The sequence below is a fragment of the Dermacentor silvarum genome, chromosome 8, assembly GCF_013339745.2.
Source record: "Dermacentor silvarum isolate Dsil-2018 chromosome 8, BIME_Dsil_1.4, whole genome shotgun sequence".
NCBI lineage: Eukaryota > Metazoa > Arthropoda > Arachnida > Ixodida > Ixodidae > Dermacentor > Dermacentor silvarum.
Window position 1 is genome coordinate 760,526 of NC_051161.1, and position 13,707 is coordinate 774,232.

A 13,707-nucleotide genomic window follows, 5' to 3' on the forward strand; every position below is an offset into this window, starting at 1 on the left:
CCTGCACCTTTTAAGTTGGGCATCCCACAAGGATCTGTTCTTGGGCCTCTGTTCTTTTTAAACGAAGCTTTATAGGCTCACAAGTGTCGGCGGTGGTGGCGGCGGCGGCGGTGTCACGCTGAAAAGTGGGCAGATCCTGGCGATAGTGCAGAAAAGGTCCAAGCTCAATGGCACATTCCCGTGACAAAAAGAAAGAGAGAGAGAAAAAAAGAAAGAGAGAAAGGAAGCAAGGAGAGAAGGAAAGACAGAGTGAGAGAGAGGGAAATAAAGAGAGAGAGAGAAAGTCACCACGAAGGTCAGAGGAAACAAGAGAGAAGGAAAGATAGAAAGAGAGAAAGAGAAAGAAAAAAAGTCACCATAAAGGTCAGAGAAAGAAAGATAAATAAAGAAAGAGGGAGAGAAAGAGTGAGAGAAAGAAAGAAAATCACCTGGAAGGTCAGATACACACATGACAAGCTTCGCTTACCCCCATTTTCTCGACAGGGGAAGGGCTGGTGTTTTTTTTAAATCTTTATTAATGACATAGTTCATAACTTACCCATCAAAATTAAGCTATATGCTGACGACCGCATAATCTATGATGACATTCACAATTCCAGTGACCAGGTAGTACTTAATAACGCTTTAGCAAAGATTTCAACATGGTGCTAAGATTGGCAAATGACAATAAACATAAAAAAATCAGTCACGATGACCATAACATGGAAGCGACAGCTGTTAAGCTTCTCATATTGCGTAGATGGCAACCCTATTGCAGTGGTAAAGAACCAGTAGCGCACCCAGGATCTCTGCCAGGGGGGGGTTGACAGTTTGCCAATACCATCTAAACAGCACTAATTTCAATTTCGTCACGGGAAATTGTCAAAAAATGCGCCTTTTGCGAGTGTGCAGATGATTGCGCGTCTTACATCTTAGTTGCAGTACTCATATGCGCAAGGAAAGAAAAGGGGTTAATCAAAAGGGGGGGTTAGGTCGGTCTCAGGGGGGGGGGGGTTACAACCCCCGAACCCCCCCCCCCCCCCCCGTTGGTGCGCCACTGTAAAGAGCTATAAATATCTGGGTGTAATTAAAATATCGGAACTAAGGTGGAATGAGCACATATCAAAAGTTGTGAAGAGGGCCATACGGAAACTTAATTACTTAAGAAGAACGTGCGACATTGCACGCACGAGATTAAATTATTAACATATAAAACTTTAGTTCGCCCTGTAATAGAATATGGATCAACTGCTTGGGATCCAAACACTGTAGGCAACATAAACAAGCTAAAATCTGTGCAAACAAAAACGGTTAGGTTTGCATACCGTTAATATAGTTGGTGTATTTATGTGAGTGCTCTGGTAAAAAAAGCAGGTCTAGATTGTTTACAAAAGTGGCGCCAACATGACCGATTAAAGTACATGCACTTGCTATTCCACATTAAACTTGGTATACACAAACACGCATATATAGAGCCAGTATCCAGGCGAACCACCCGATCACACCATAATAAAATATTAAAGGAATATTCCTGCCATACTGCAACAAGCGCAAATTCTTTCTTTCCGAAGACAATTTGTGAATGAAACTGACTATCAGCCAGCACTGTGGAATGCCCAACTACCGATACATTTGTACAAGCACTACAGTTCTAATCATTTTTGCAGTCAGTTGCAATCGTCATTGCTTAAAACGCTGCGAGTGTGCTTTATTTGTTCTTTCTTGCACAGAATGTTGTAGCAGGTTTTTTTTGTGAGTGCATTTCCTAATTTTTGTCGGTTTGTGTAACACGCTTGTTGCGTCTTGATTTCTTTTATGCATGAACACTTTTATGAATGAACACCCATTCCTGGTTACAGCCTCATCTGGAGGCTAGCAGTATTTTATCAATCAATCAATCATTACTTTGCATATGCTTCACCATGTAACAATGGTGTTTGAGGCAAAGCTGACTTTCCGGTATCGGCATTATGCAATGCGTTGTGCTTTCCGAGCTCCGAAGCCAATGGCGAGGATTACAAAGGCGGAATCAGAGTCATTGCTAACAGTGGCGAATCATTTCAACGAAAACATGACACCAAACAGTAAGAAGCTTGGTAGAGAACGTCGAAGCAGGTAGGCGTAGCGTTGCCACGGTGGTGGCTACGGCTGCCATCGGATCTGCATGCGAGAACGCTGGTTCGAGGCGGCGAGATAATCAAACTGGCGGCAGCTTCGATCAATGCCGTTTCAGACCAGCGGTCACGGCGAAAAGTCTGGAAACTCTGACAGCGAAGGTTTTTTGCGTCCGAAATTTAAGATGTTCTTCAATAGATTAATTGACTCAATGGGGTACGTGGCGGTGCTGCGAAGGCGCCCGAATTATCGGGCATCTGGAAAATCGGTCGTTCACTGTATATAATTTACTGATTTCAGCAAAGGGGCTGAATGAACAACCTTCTCCTCAGATTTAACCTGGAATGGGCACGTGGAATCTATATCCTTCAAGGAATCTATAACGAAAGTTAAAGGCCACACCTTGGGACCTCAAGCAAATTTTATATACTGCCAATATTAGACCAATTCTTGAGTATGCCGTCATGGCATGTGACCCAAACACAAATAAACTCGTCAGAAAATTGGAAGCAATTCAAAACCAATCAGCACGCTTTGTCATTAATTCATATCACTCTAACATAAGTATCACAGCAATAAAAAAATACCCTGCCATGGGAACCATTCAAAAGCTGCCATACATTTTTCAGGTTATCTCTTTTAATCAGATTGCTTATAAAATGACAGCATCCGATAAATCAACATACTTTAACCTACCTGCCTACGTATCGCATATAAGTGAGATCATGCCTTAAATTATGCAAATATAATTGCCACCCTTCCATTTTCAGATAGTAATTTCTTCCTTGTGGCATAAATGATTGGAATAAACTTTCTGACGCTGTCGTTGTGGGGTCTCACACATGCTCTTGGGACAAAGGAACGACAACACAGTAGTGCAAACAATCAAAAGGGCATTTATTGCACCTTTCATACACTAATACACACTAGCCTAATTACTACCAATAAAACATTCACATGGGCGCGCCACAAATCAAGGAAGTCCGACTCACCGCGACCCGATAGCAAGCGAATATGTTTGCCCCATGCTGTGACACCATCACCTAGTCGTTCACGTGTGCGGTCACGCGAACGGTGGCGCGTTCGAACGATCCGTGTTCGTCCATACCAGTGCCCCGCTCCTAGCCACGCGAGACGGTTTCGCAAAGCGTGGATTGGCGCACGGGCGGCACGTCCACATCGCTCACGGATCCCAACCCGAAGAGGAAGCACCTTTGACCTTTTTCTCCCAACTCACCCCGCCGTTCAGTGGCGTTAGCATCGCGACACTCGCGCTATCTCTCGCAATGCGCCGCAACCACCACGACCGCCACCGGCGCTTAGCCATGCAGTGAAGCTGGATTACAGGAGACGCGTGAGAATCGCGCCTCCCCACATCGTTCGTGCTTCTGATAACGCATTTACCGCAGCACTTAAAAGCCACATACTACAAACGGGGATAGGAATTATTCATCGCTTGGTTGTCCCTGCTTTCGAGCATTTATTCCTTGATGTGTTGCAATTGCAGCAGCACACAAATAGATAATTTTCTACTAGTGTTTGAAGTGCATTCATGTTCCCGGTCAAACATTTAAAAATTTTTTCTGACCCATTGCATACTTGTATTGTGTCGAATTGTATTCATGGTGAGAGCAGGAAATAGACGCTGACTAAGGTGAATTTGTTTTCTTTTTTCATGAATTGTATTCATTTCCCTGTCAAAATAATGTTTTTTTGAATGAATCAGGTACCCCTACTCCAATGCATTTGCGCAAATGTAACCATTGCAATAAAAAGGTATGCCTCTTTTCAAGGCAGCAATGAAGTCAGGATATAGAAAAGAGAACAGAGAATAAAAACTATCTAGCATAAACGCTGTCATATGTAATGTAAAAGAAAGGTAATGTGTGCAGACATGGACACAAGACAAGGGAAGTGGAAAACACAAATGCCGTCGTTTGTGTTGTCCACTTCCCTTCTCTTATGTCTGTGTCTGCATGCCTTACCTTTTTTGCAGTATGAATGGTTACCAACTAGCTCAGCTTTCTGTCGTTCTACGCTGTCATATGATGGGGCTGTACGGTATATACAGTTGAATGCTGGGCAGTATCGATAAGATACATGTATCTTAGACACTATCTTAGATACTATTTGGTTATCTTGTATCTGCATCATGATACGTCTGGCGCAAGACGTGTATCAGTATCTGTATTTCCGGTACATGAAAGAATGGATCGTGTATTTCTAAGATACAAAATACTGGTATATCGCAACATCACGTTGAAAAACTATGAACGTTGGCCGAACTCCACTTCTCAAGCTGATACTGCTGCCACTAAGCCACCTGAATAAAACCAAAGGCAGCGACATTCTTTAATCTTCCCACCAGCACCCTTCAGCGATGGCAGGCGATAAGGTCTGCGTGTCCCTATCGGTAGAGCAGAGTCACGTGGTGGTGCTTGCACCATCTCGAAATAAACAAGCGCGCAAACGTCTGCACGCAGCCAAACTTTTGTTTTCTTAATTTTATGGGAAAAGCTCCTTAGGGTCGAGCCCTGTCCCTCGTCGTGCTGTCGTAGCCACGCTAGTACTCGCCGCTCCCGCTAGAGGAGCAGCTGTGTTTTTCTCTCTCGTTCCCGACGCGCGCTCTCTCTCTCGTCCGTAGCTAGAGGTGCTACGGTGCATAATCGCTATATAAGCGCTATATATACTGTACGCATGTACAGTATATATATATATACATATATGTACACACATATATATATATATATATATATATATGTATATGTATGTATATGTATGTATATGTATATTATATGTACATCACGCTCCGTCTTCCAGAAGCCGGAACCGGAAGCCGGCTTCCAGTTCCGGCTCCGCTTCCACTTCCGGAAGCCGGAACCCGAAGCCAGCTTCCGGAGAATGCTTCCGGCGTTTTGCCCGAATGATGCCCCGGCCAGCGCTTCGCCCGCTCATCATCATTCACTTCGTGGATATGCGGTGTGTTTTTTTTACGGACAAGGTAAAACTCCACAGCGGTATTTGCGCCATTGTGCAGAGGCTTCTCATTAACATTCTTGTAACTACATGGTGACCCGCTAGTTGATTGGCAACCAGAGCAGTGACTCCCGTCAATTACAAAAGCGACAAGCAAAAACCGCTGACTGCGCAGTGTATGAGGAGCTATCATGCTAAGCAGCTAAAGCAACCCCAATAAATTGTTTTGGAATGAAAATATTATACTCTGAGCAAGAAAGACAAACATTTTGAGATACTAATAGACATTTCATTCAAATGAAACAAGGTCGATCGAAGTTAAGAAATTTCCAAGCAAACATTTTTGTGCATATGTGTTTGCCACTACATTATAGAGATCTATAAGAAATTTGCGAATGTATCGTAACAAATGGAAAGTATCGAATCAGATACAATAATTGTGGTAGTATCTTGCATCTGTATCTCAAATACTTGTTGCCCGAGTATCTTGTAACGTATTATGATACAATTGCAAAGTATCTTTGCCCAGCCTTGACAGTTGCTACACAATTTTCGAAAAGAGGAGATCACAAACATTTACGTATAATTGGCCAATAAAAAAAAAGAAAAAGAGTGAGAAAGAAAAGAGAAACAAGAGCAAACTCAACTTCCTTGTTCACAAGCTGGCTGCCAACAGATAAACAAGCAGGTGTCAGTGTGCGTGATCATGACGATCGACTACTAAACCGAATACAGCAGCAGCAACCTTCCCGCGATGGCGTGTGCTGCCTGCCACCACACGGGCCAGTGTTGAGTTTTCGTTACGGTCACACTATGTCAGAAGGCCTAATGCATGCTGCTTCATTGGATATGCCGGCGACCGATGGTTGCGGTCTGCTACTGAGTTAACAAACAATATAAGACCCAGTGATATGGAAAAAATAAAGAAAGAACAGTGAGTAAAATTGCTTCTTTCTGCCAAGAACCACTTGGATCTCACCTGAGCTCAACATCCTTGATTTCACTCAGAGTGGCTCCAATGGAGTTGAGGAAGACGTCCAGGATGTCCTGTGACAGGCCACCTCTGTCAGGAGCAGCCTTGTGCACAGTACCCCGTGGGCTGAAGCTCAGGTGGATCTGAAAGCAGAGCTGCTATTCACACACCCCCCATCCTCCTCCCCTGCTTACCTTCACAGGTGACAGGTGGACAAATTCAAACACAGTTCGCTGGGTGCGTGCAGTGTCCTGTTATGAAAAGACAAAATGCGAAACTGAGTCAGTCAAGGCCTACAGAAGATTTTTATGCACAAAAGTGAGCATAAGTTGCACCAAATGTAAAGCTCAGATTTTATTCACCAAGACCTTGTACTAAACTGGTTTTCATCTCCTTTCCTTCGCTGATTTTGTCTTATTATAGATGAGGAACATCACACATGCCATCAGTAGCATCACATTAATAAAATTCAAACTGCTTTGCATAAAAGGCACTGTTCAGCAGCCATACATTGGCTCCTGGTGAGTTAGGCTACGCCAAAGAATTAGTAGTCAAACCCCTCTTCTATGCCTTATATTGAGATTATTATTATTATTATTTGGTGTGACAACATATATGCACTTGAAAGAGAAGAAAGAAAAAGCAGGCTGGCAATTGCCACTGAAAGGGGCCTGCCTACGTACTCTTCAGAAAAAAAGAGGACAGAAACGTAGAAATGGACTAAGGTTGCAGGTTGGGCTTGTTGGTGCGTCATATTAAATGCCACTGGAGTAGCGCATCTACGATTGAACACAGAGCACTGTGTTCGTCCCATCCTATATGCGCTACACCAATGGCATTTAATAAGTAGAAATGGAAGACAAGAAAGGAAGAACGAACAAGAATGCAAGAATGAAACATGACACAGCGCTTCATTGTACTTGAGCTGGAAATACGTCATGACCCACGTGGGGTTTTGTTTTTGCTCGTGCTTTTCACCAGTTTGCTGCTACTTCTTATCGCGCGAACGAAGGAACTGAGGGCACAATTCAACGTCGCCATCGCATTGCTGTTGGGTGCCAAAACATGCATAGCAAGATGTCCAATGTTTCAAAGCAGACAACACAGCGGTGGCCCCTCATTTTCTGATGTCACAGAGCTATGCCAAAATGACGGTCGCTGTCAGTAGCAGGGGTTTAAAGCAACGATTTCAAATTGAAATTTTGAATTAAAATGTGTGCTGAAGCCAAGTTTTCGTGCATGTATTCGTGCAGCTGTGGCTTAGTGGTAGAGCGCCCGCCTCGGCTGCGGGAGGCTATGGGTTCGATTCCCACCGCCGCCGGGCACCCACTGGTTCAAATTGGGTACAAGCGCGCCCCGGCCTGGCGTTCGGCTTTCTTCAGGGGTGATGCACTTGGGAAAGGAGCCTGCGCCCTGAATTCCCGTCGAAACCAACGTGAGCACGGAAAAAAAGTGATGTCTGGGCCGCTCCCATGGCGGTCATTTCCCATGTGGCGCCCCAAGCACCTATTGAGGTGGGGGCGCCTTCGGGTTGAGGTCAAACACCCCTTTCCAAGCGTTGAGGTCCCATAATGGCCGAGCACCAGGCCGGGAGCGCGCTTGTACCTATTTTACCGGTAGGTACCCGGTGGCAGCACTTGCCTCCCACAGCCGCGGCGGATGCTCGGTCTACATCGGTCTACACTGTAAATAACTCCTAAAGGGGCCATGGCACGCTCATCCTACTGTTCTCAGTTTATCATTGTAATAGAGGGCAGACAGCCCAGTACCGCAGCGATGGCCTAGCGGTAGAGCATCCGCCTCGTATGCGGGAGGTACCGAGTTCAAATCCCGGTGCCGCCGGGAACCCACCGGTTTTTCTAATGGGTAGAGATGTCCCCTGGCCTGGTGCTCGGCTGTCGTCGGGGTCCACATCTCGAAAGAGGGCCTAATAGAGATTTCAGCTCTTGTCTCTGGGCGCCTCTTGTCCAACCACAGACGGCCTTGTAGACGAGCATCCGCCGCGGCTGTGGGAGGCAAGTGCTGCCGCCGGGTACCTACCGGTAAAATAGGTACAAGCGCGCTCCCGGCCTGGTGCTCGGCCATTATGGGACCTCAACGCTTGGAAGGGGGTGTTTGACCTCAACCCGAAGGTGCCCCCACCTCAATAGGTGCTTGGGGCGCCACATGGGAAATGACCGCCATGGGAGCGGCCCAGACATCACTTGTTTTCCGTGCTCACGTTGGTTTCGACGGGAATTCAGGGCGCAGGCTCCTTTCCCAAGCGCATCACCCCTGAAGAAAGCCGAACGCCAGGCCGGGCCGCGCTTGTACCCAAGAACCAGTGGGTGCCCGGCGGCGGTGGGAATTGAACCCATAGCCTCCCGCAGCCGAGGCGGGCGCTCTACCACTAAGCCACAGCTGAAATCTCTATTGGGCCCTCTTTCGAGATGTGGACCCCGACGACAGCTGAGCACCAGGCCAGGGGACATCTCTACCCTTTAGAAAAACCGGTGGGTTCCCGGCGGCACTGGGATTTGAGCTCGGTACCTCCCGCATACGAGGCGGATGCTCTACCGCTAGGCCATCGCTGCGGTACTGGGCTGTCTGCCCTCTATTACAATGATAAACTGAGAACAGTAGGATGAGCGTGCCATGGCCCCTTTAGGAGTTATTTACAGTGTAGACCGCTTATAACGTAAGTCGCCGGAGTCGCGAGTATCCGCACTATAACCAAAGCAACAATTTTCAAGGCCCACACATATGCAAAATATGTGCACCGAGCCGCCACGCGTATGCGACAGTCGAGGGATGTGGCTAGAACATTTGCATTCAATTTACAGTCGAATCTCGTTAATTCGAACCAAGTCCTGCAGCGGCACCTCCAACTGGCATTGCTCCGGCACCGCCATAGAGTAAAAGCTTAGGAGAGACCCCTACATGTCGCGCGCGAACAAAACAAAAAAAAAAAAAAAAAAAAAGAAAGAAAGAAAAAACATGGCGAAAATTTCACCCTCTCAAATGGCAAGGTCGCCGATTCTGCGTTGCGCCGAAACATGCGTGTACGTGCCGACGTCTCAGCCACGCTACTGTAGCCACGCGTAGAAAATGGCAGTGAACCCTTCTTTCTCCTTTATGCTTCCTCTACTTTCTAGTCACGTGTTGACCTTGCACGCTGCGGCTATGGTGCCGAGGGAAGCAGCGCCGGTGTCCCAGGCCGGCCAACGAAACTGCCCACGCCGGTAAATGCCCGTTTCCCGATAACGGCAGTAAATGAAACTTCGGGGGGCTGGCGCCGGGCTTTCTGGAGCGGCGGCGCCTGCACGGCGGCGGGGGCACACAGTGACAGTCGAAAGTGAGGGAGCTACGAGGGAGGGCGAGGGGAGCCACCGAAACGGCGGAGTTGCCGAGGCGAAATCCGCTTCCCTGCCGCCCTCCTCTCTCACATTCCACGGTCTCCGTGTGCGCCCTTTGCTGTGCCGTGCTGGCGCCGCCCGCTCCCTGAAGTTTCGTTTACTGCCATTATCGTGAAGCGAGCGTTGGCCAGCATTGGCAGTTTCGTGGCCCTCGCTCACTATGCGCGCCGTGATATTTAACGACTCGCACTCATGATTCTGGTTTCATCCTCACTGGCTGTTCGTTCGCACCATGTGCACTTCTCCTCCACTTCATCTCTCTTTCTTCCTCGAGCACTATTTGGGGCACCCGTTTGAGGGGAGCGCTCGCCGTCTCCGCTGACTTCCTTACTCCCAGGCAGCCGCACTGTAACCGGTATTTCGTTTCCCGCAACTGCACTATAAGCGATACATGTATACACGGAATGCTATGGGAAAATTAACAAGAGTCTGAAAAGACCGCACTATATCCGGCAGTGGCGCACCGACGGGGGGGGATTCGGGGGTTGGAACCCCCCCCTGAGGCCGACTTGACCCACCCTTTTGTTTAACCCCTTTTCTTTCCTTACGCACTTGAGTACTGTAACTAAGATGCAAGACGCGCAATCGTCTGCACACTCGCAAAAAGCGCATTTTATTGACAATTTCCCGTGAAGAAATCGAAATTAGTGCTGTTTAGATGGTATTGGCAAACTGTCAACCCCCCCCTGGCAGAGATCCTGGGTGCGCTACTGATATCCGGTCCTGCACTATAAGCGGTTATGTTATAAGTGGTCTATACTGTATAATGTTTCCTGCACTCTAGAATTAAAAAACAAAAAAAAAAGAAGGGTAAGGAAAACAAAACATACACCAACAGTGAGAATCGAACCCACGCGTACTTTCCTAGAAGAGACAGTACCACTACACTAAACTATTGCCAATGACTTAAGTCTAACTCTCTGGCGGGCATTTTCTCATGTTTTAACGAACGTTCAATTGCCTTCGCAGTGCTTTTCTTTTCCATATATCACCTTGTTAAGATATTTTTCTGCTACCGTTATAGGCAAACTATACACAAAGCTTGGCTCTCTGAGAAATGTGGAATCTGCGGTTGCCGCTAAAAGTGCCTTTCTTTTGAAAACTACGATTGATCACTGTGTTTATGAAGGAGGCTGGTGTTGACATTGATGTGCAGCACTCGCATCTTCTACAACGTGCAGTCACTGCAGTTTACTTCCTGCCCACACCTGCAGTGCAATACATGCACAATACAGTGCTGGTTCCAATCATGTTCCTGCCGCCAAAGAAGACATCGCTGCATTTATTTTAATTGAGAACCCTTCTGCATCCATCGGCTGCAGTCTCCACATCTGCAATAGCTGTAGCAGATGATTGGCATTCTCAGGCAGAAGTGGGCCATTGGTTTGCAAAAAACATCTACATTTATTGCATTTGTATATTTATTTTTAAGGTTACGCAAATTATTATGCATACATATGGTATTAAAAATAAGCTTGATAAAGCTACATGTTTCTAGCATTGCCGATGATGTCATGTGGTGTGAAGATGGACTTGCCCAACGAGCGACTGTCAGGAAAGGGCGTGACACTCCTCCACTCTGCACCACATAAAAGCGCTATGGCAGGGTTCGTCGACTCTCCGACAGGGCTCAAAGAAGGCCCAGAATGAGATCACCAACAAACATGGGTTTATTAACCCAAGATGCAATGCAGTGCAACAGTCACGGCGCTTACAGGCAAAGGTTCACTGCAAGACCGATCGAGTACGCCCGCCTGCTGCACTAGGGCTAACCGGGTAGCTGTCCACCTAGTGTGGGAACGAGAAATGGCGGAAGCAGAGGTCCCACGTAACCGACTTGTTGCGAGACTGAGCATCTACCGCGGTGATGAAGTGCCCAGAGGAAGAGAGCTCGGGTGGGGAGGGTGCCCAGGGGCTGCCACTCGGGAAGCCAATCAGGGCTCATTCCTGTGTCATGTGCTTGTGCAGTGACTCGGCTCTAAGAGGGAGAAGTACGGTTTGCGCAGGAGATTAGCTCCAGTGCGCTAGCCATGTCCGCCATGTTTGCACTGGGGTGGCAGTTCCCGGAGGTCGAGCTGGGGGATGAAGTGTGGGAAAGCTCCTCGATCCCCACAGTGGGTAGCCAAGCAGATCACTTGCCTGAGTGACATCTCTCACCTACACTACGTAACATGAGAAGATGAGAAGGGCATTTGAAAGCTCAGGGGAGCGGCTCCACTGCGATTGGTAGCGATGCACAGTTTTAAAACTTTAAAATAAATTACAAACTTTACTCAGATCGCTTAACTTTCTATTAATGATCAGAAAGACGTACCCTACTGGCTCAGTACGTTTGTGCACAATCGTCAAAATCCTTTCAGGGTGCCTTCCGCTCCAAACATGTAGTCTCAATTCATCTTTACAGGATGTGAATATTTAACAAGCTAGCAATTGTGTTGCAACCTTATGCTGACAGGGAGCATTAATATCTCATATGCAAGATAGCACATGCCTGAAAACCTGGGAGCAGAAGGACCACCCATGTGCAGCTCTTGATAGAATGAAGAAGAGGTTGTGAAAATTTGTTTGTGTTACCAGAAGTGATCCACAATACTGAAGACCTGCTATTCATGGTGTGCCCAAATATTAGAAATGCAGAACAATAAATGAAACAGGAAGACGTACATGACACAAAGTATTGCTTTCTGTGCTCCTGTTCAAGCTACTGAGCTGCTGCTCTACAAACCTGTGTGATCTCACAAATGCTAACATGTCACCTAGCTTCATCAAAAAAGCCTTCAGTGCCTTCATGTTGTTGAAAAACATGCAACAATGTATTCAAGATATTATCAGCTGCATCATGTGTAAGTAGCGTTGGTTCTTGTGGCTCCTAGGCAGTGTCCCTCATTATCAGCATGCAGGAGCACCTTGAAGACTTCCTCAATTATTCTATGGTGTCTTCTTCTTTCTGGGGTTTTACGTAGCCGTGCAGGTTTTCACATCATTGTTGATGCTGATGCAGCTGTTTAGGTCCACAGAAACACCATTTGGTCCTTGTGTTGCTGGCAGAGATGCCTCCTCAAAGTCGACCAATCTGGACCTACCACTAAGCCGGAGGTGTCGGTGGTCGTTGCGGTACTTTGGGTCTATGAGAATAGACCCATAGGCTCCATTGGGTCTATGGGAAACCAACTGTCATGCCTGGCCTGTCACCCAACTGTGGAGCACAGGAACAGAGAGTACAACGAAAGCAAGAGAGGAAGAAAAAGTGTATAACCTCAACATTTAATGATGTTAATTTGATGTTATGTTGTGGAATCTTTAAAGAGAAATACTCTTACAAGTAACTACAAAAACTATACGCGTGAACAGAATATGCTGTCGCTGAATATAATCGCAGTCTGTGCCCTTTTAACCAAATGCTCAGAACATATTCACTGGTGGTGAGTCTACGGTGTTCGGCATGGCACGTTCACCGATGTGGCCCATGAATTCCTAGAACTCAGCATTTGTCTGGTGTGGCCAGGCGGGAAGCTGAGCACTACTCTTAGCCATTGGCACCTCGCCGAGACATGACCTCAGGTTTGGTGCTTGGGTGAGACCCAGACCAGCACGCCAAGGCCCTTGCCGATGTTGCTGGGACGCAGTGCTGACACGTGCAATCTTCTTGTGTTCCAAAGCTCATCTGCTTGCGTCGCTGTAACTGCCAAATTTTTTGCCTATGTGCACTTTTTTTTTTTATTCACTTTGAGGCACTGTGTCTTTTTTTCTTCTTCTTTGTCTTTTCAGCGATCACTAATGTTGTTTGCTATTCTCTCTTATAAATTTTGACACCAACAAAATGTTCACAGATTGTTCCTTATATCTGAAAATTCGGCTCAAGTGGGTTCGGCTTAACAGGAGTCTACTGCAGACCAAAATACAGGTGCACATGTGGAAATAGCATTTACTTATCTCACTCTTGAACGCAATGTAGCTTTCAAGCGATGTGCATGTTTTGTTTAATACTAAGCAGCCACAGTGAACTTATTTATGAAAATTTGCCTACCAGAGCAGATCTTATACTAAGTGAAGGCATTTGTGAAGTAGATCTTACCACAGGCATTAATATACAGCTCAATAAGTATACTAATGACAACGCAAACAAAAAAAAGTGCAAAAGAAGCAACTGTGCAGCATCATATGGTGAACAGCCCTCCTTGCACAGCGAAGCACTGGCGGCTGGCCGTGCTAGGTGATTCCACATTCCAAAGAAGGCGGTGAGACACATAACACGAGCACTGTGCTTTT

The 13,707-nt window shown here is 46.7% G+C and overlaps 1 protein-coding gene across 1 annotated transcript in view; it reads right to left on the reverse strand.

Annotated features, from left to right (window-relative positions):
* LOC119460513 (intermembrane lipid transfer protein VPS13A) overlaps window positions 1–13,707 on the reverse strand; it is a 1,139,096-nt gene that overhangs the window by 212,042 nt on the left and 913,347 nt on the right. The window contains exons 70-71 of the mRNA XM_037721434.2: window positions 6,238–6,294; window positions 6,050–6,186 (exon numbers count right to left, since the gene is read on the reverse strand). Coding sequence (XP_037577362.2) covers window positions 6,050–6,186; window positions 6,238–6,294 — 194 coding nt within the window. The remainder of the gene's footprint in view (window positions 1–6,049; window positions 6,187–6,237; window positions 6,295–13,707) is intronic.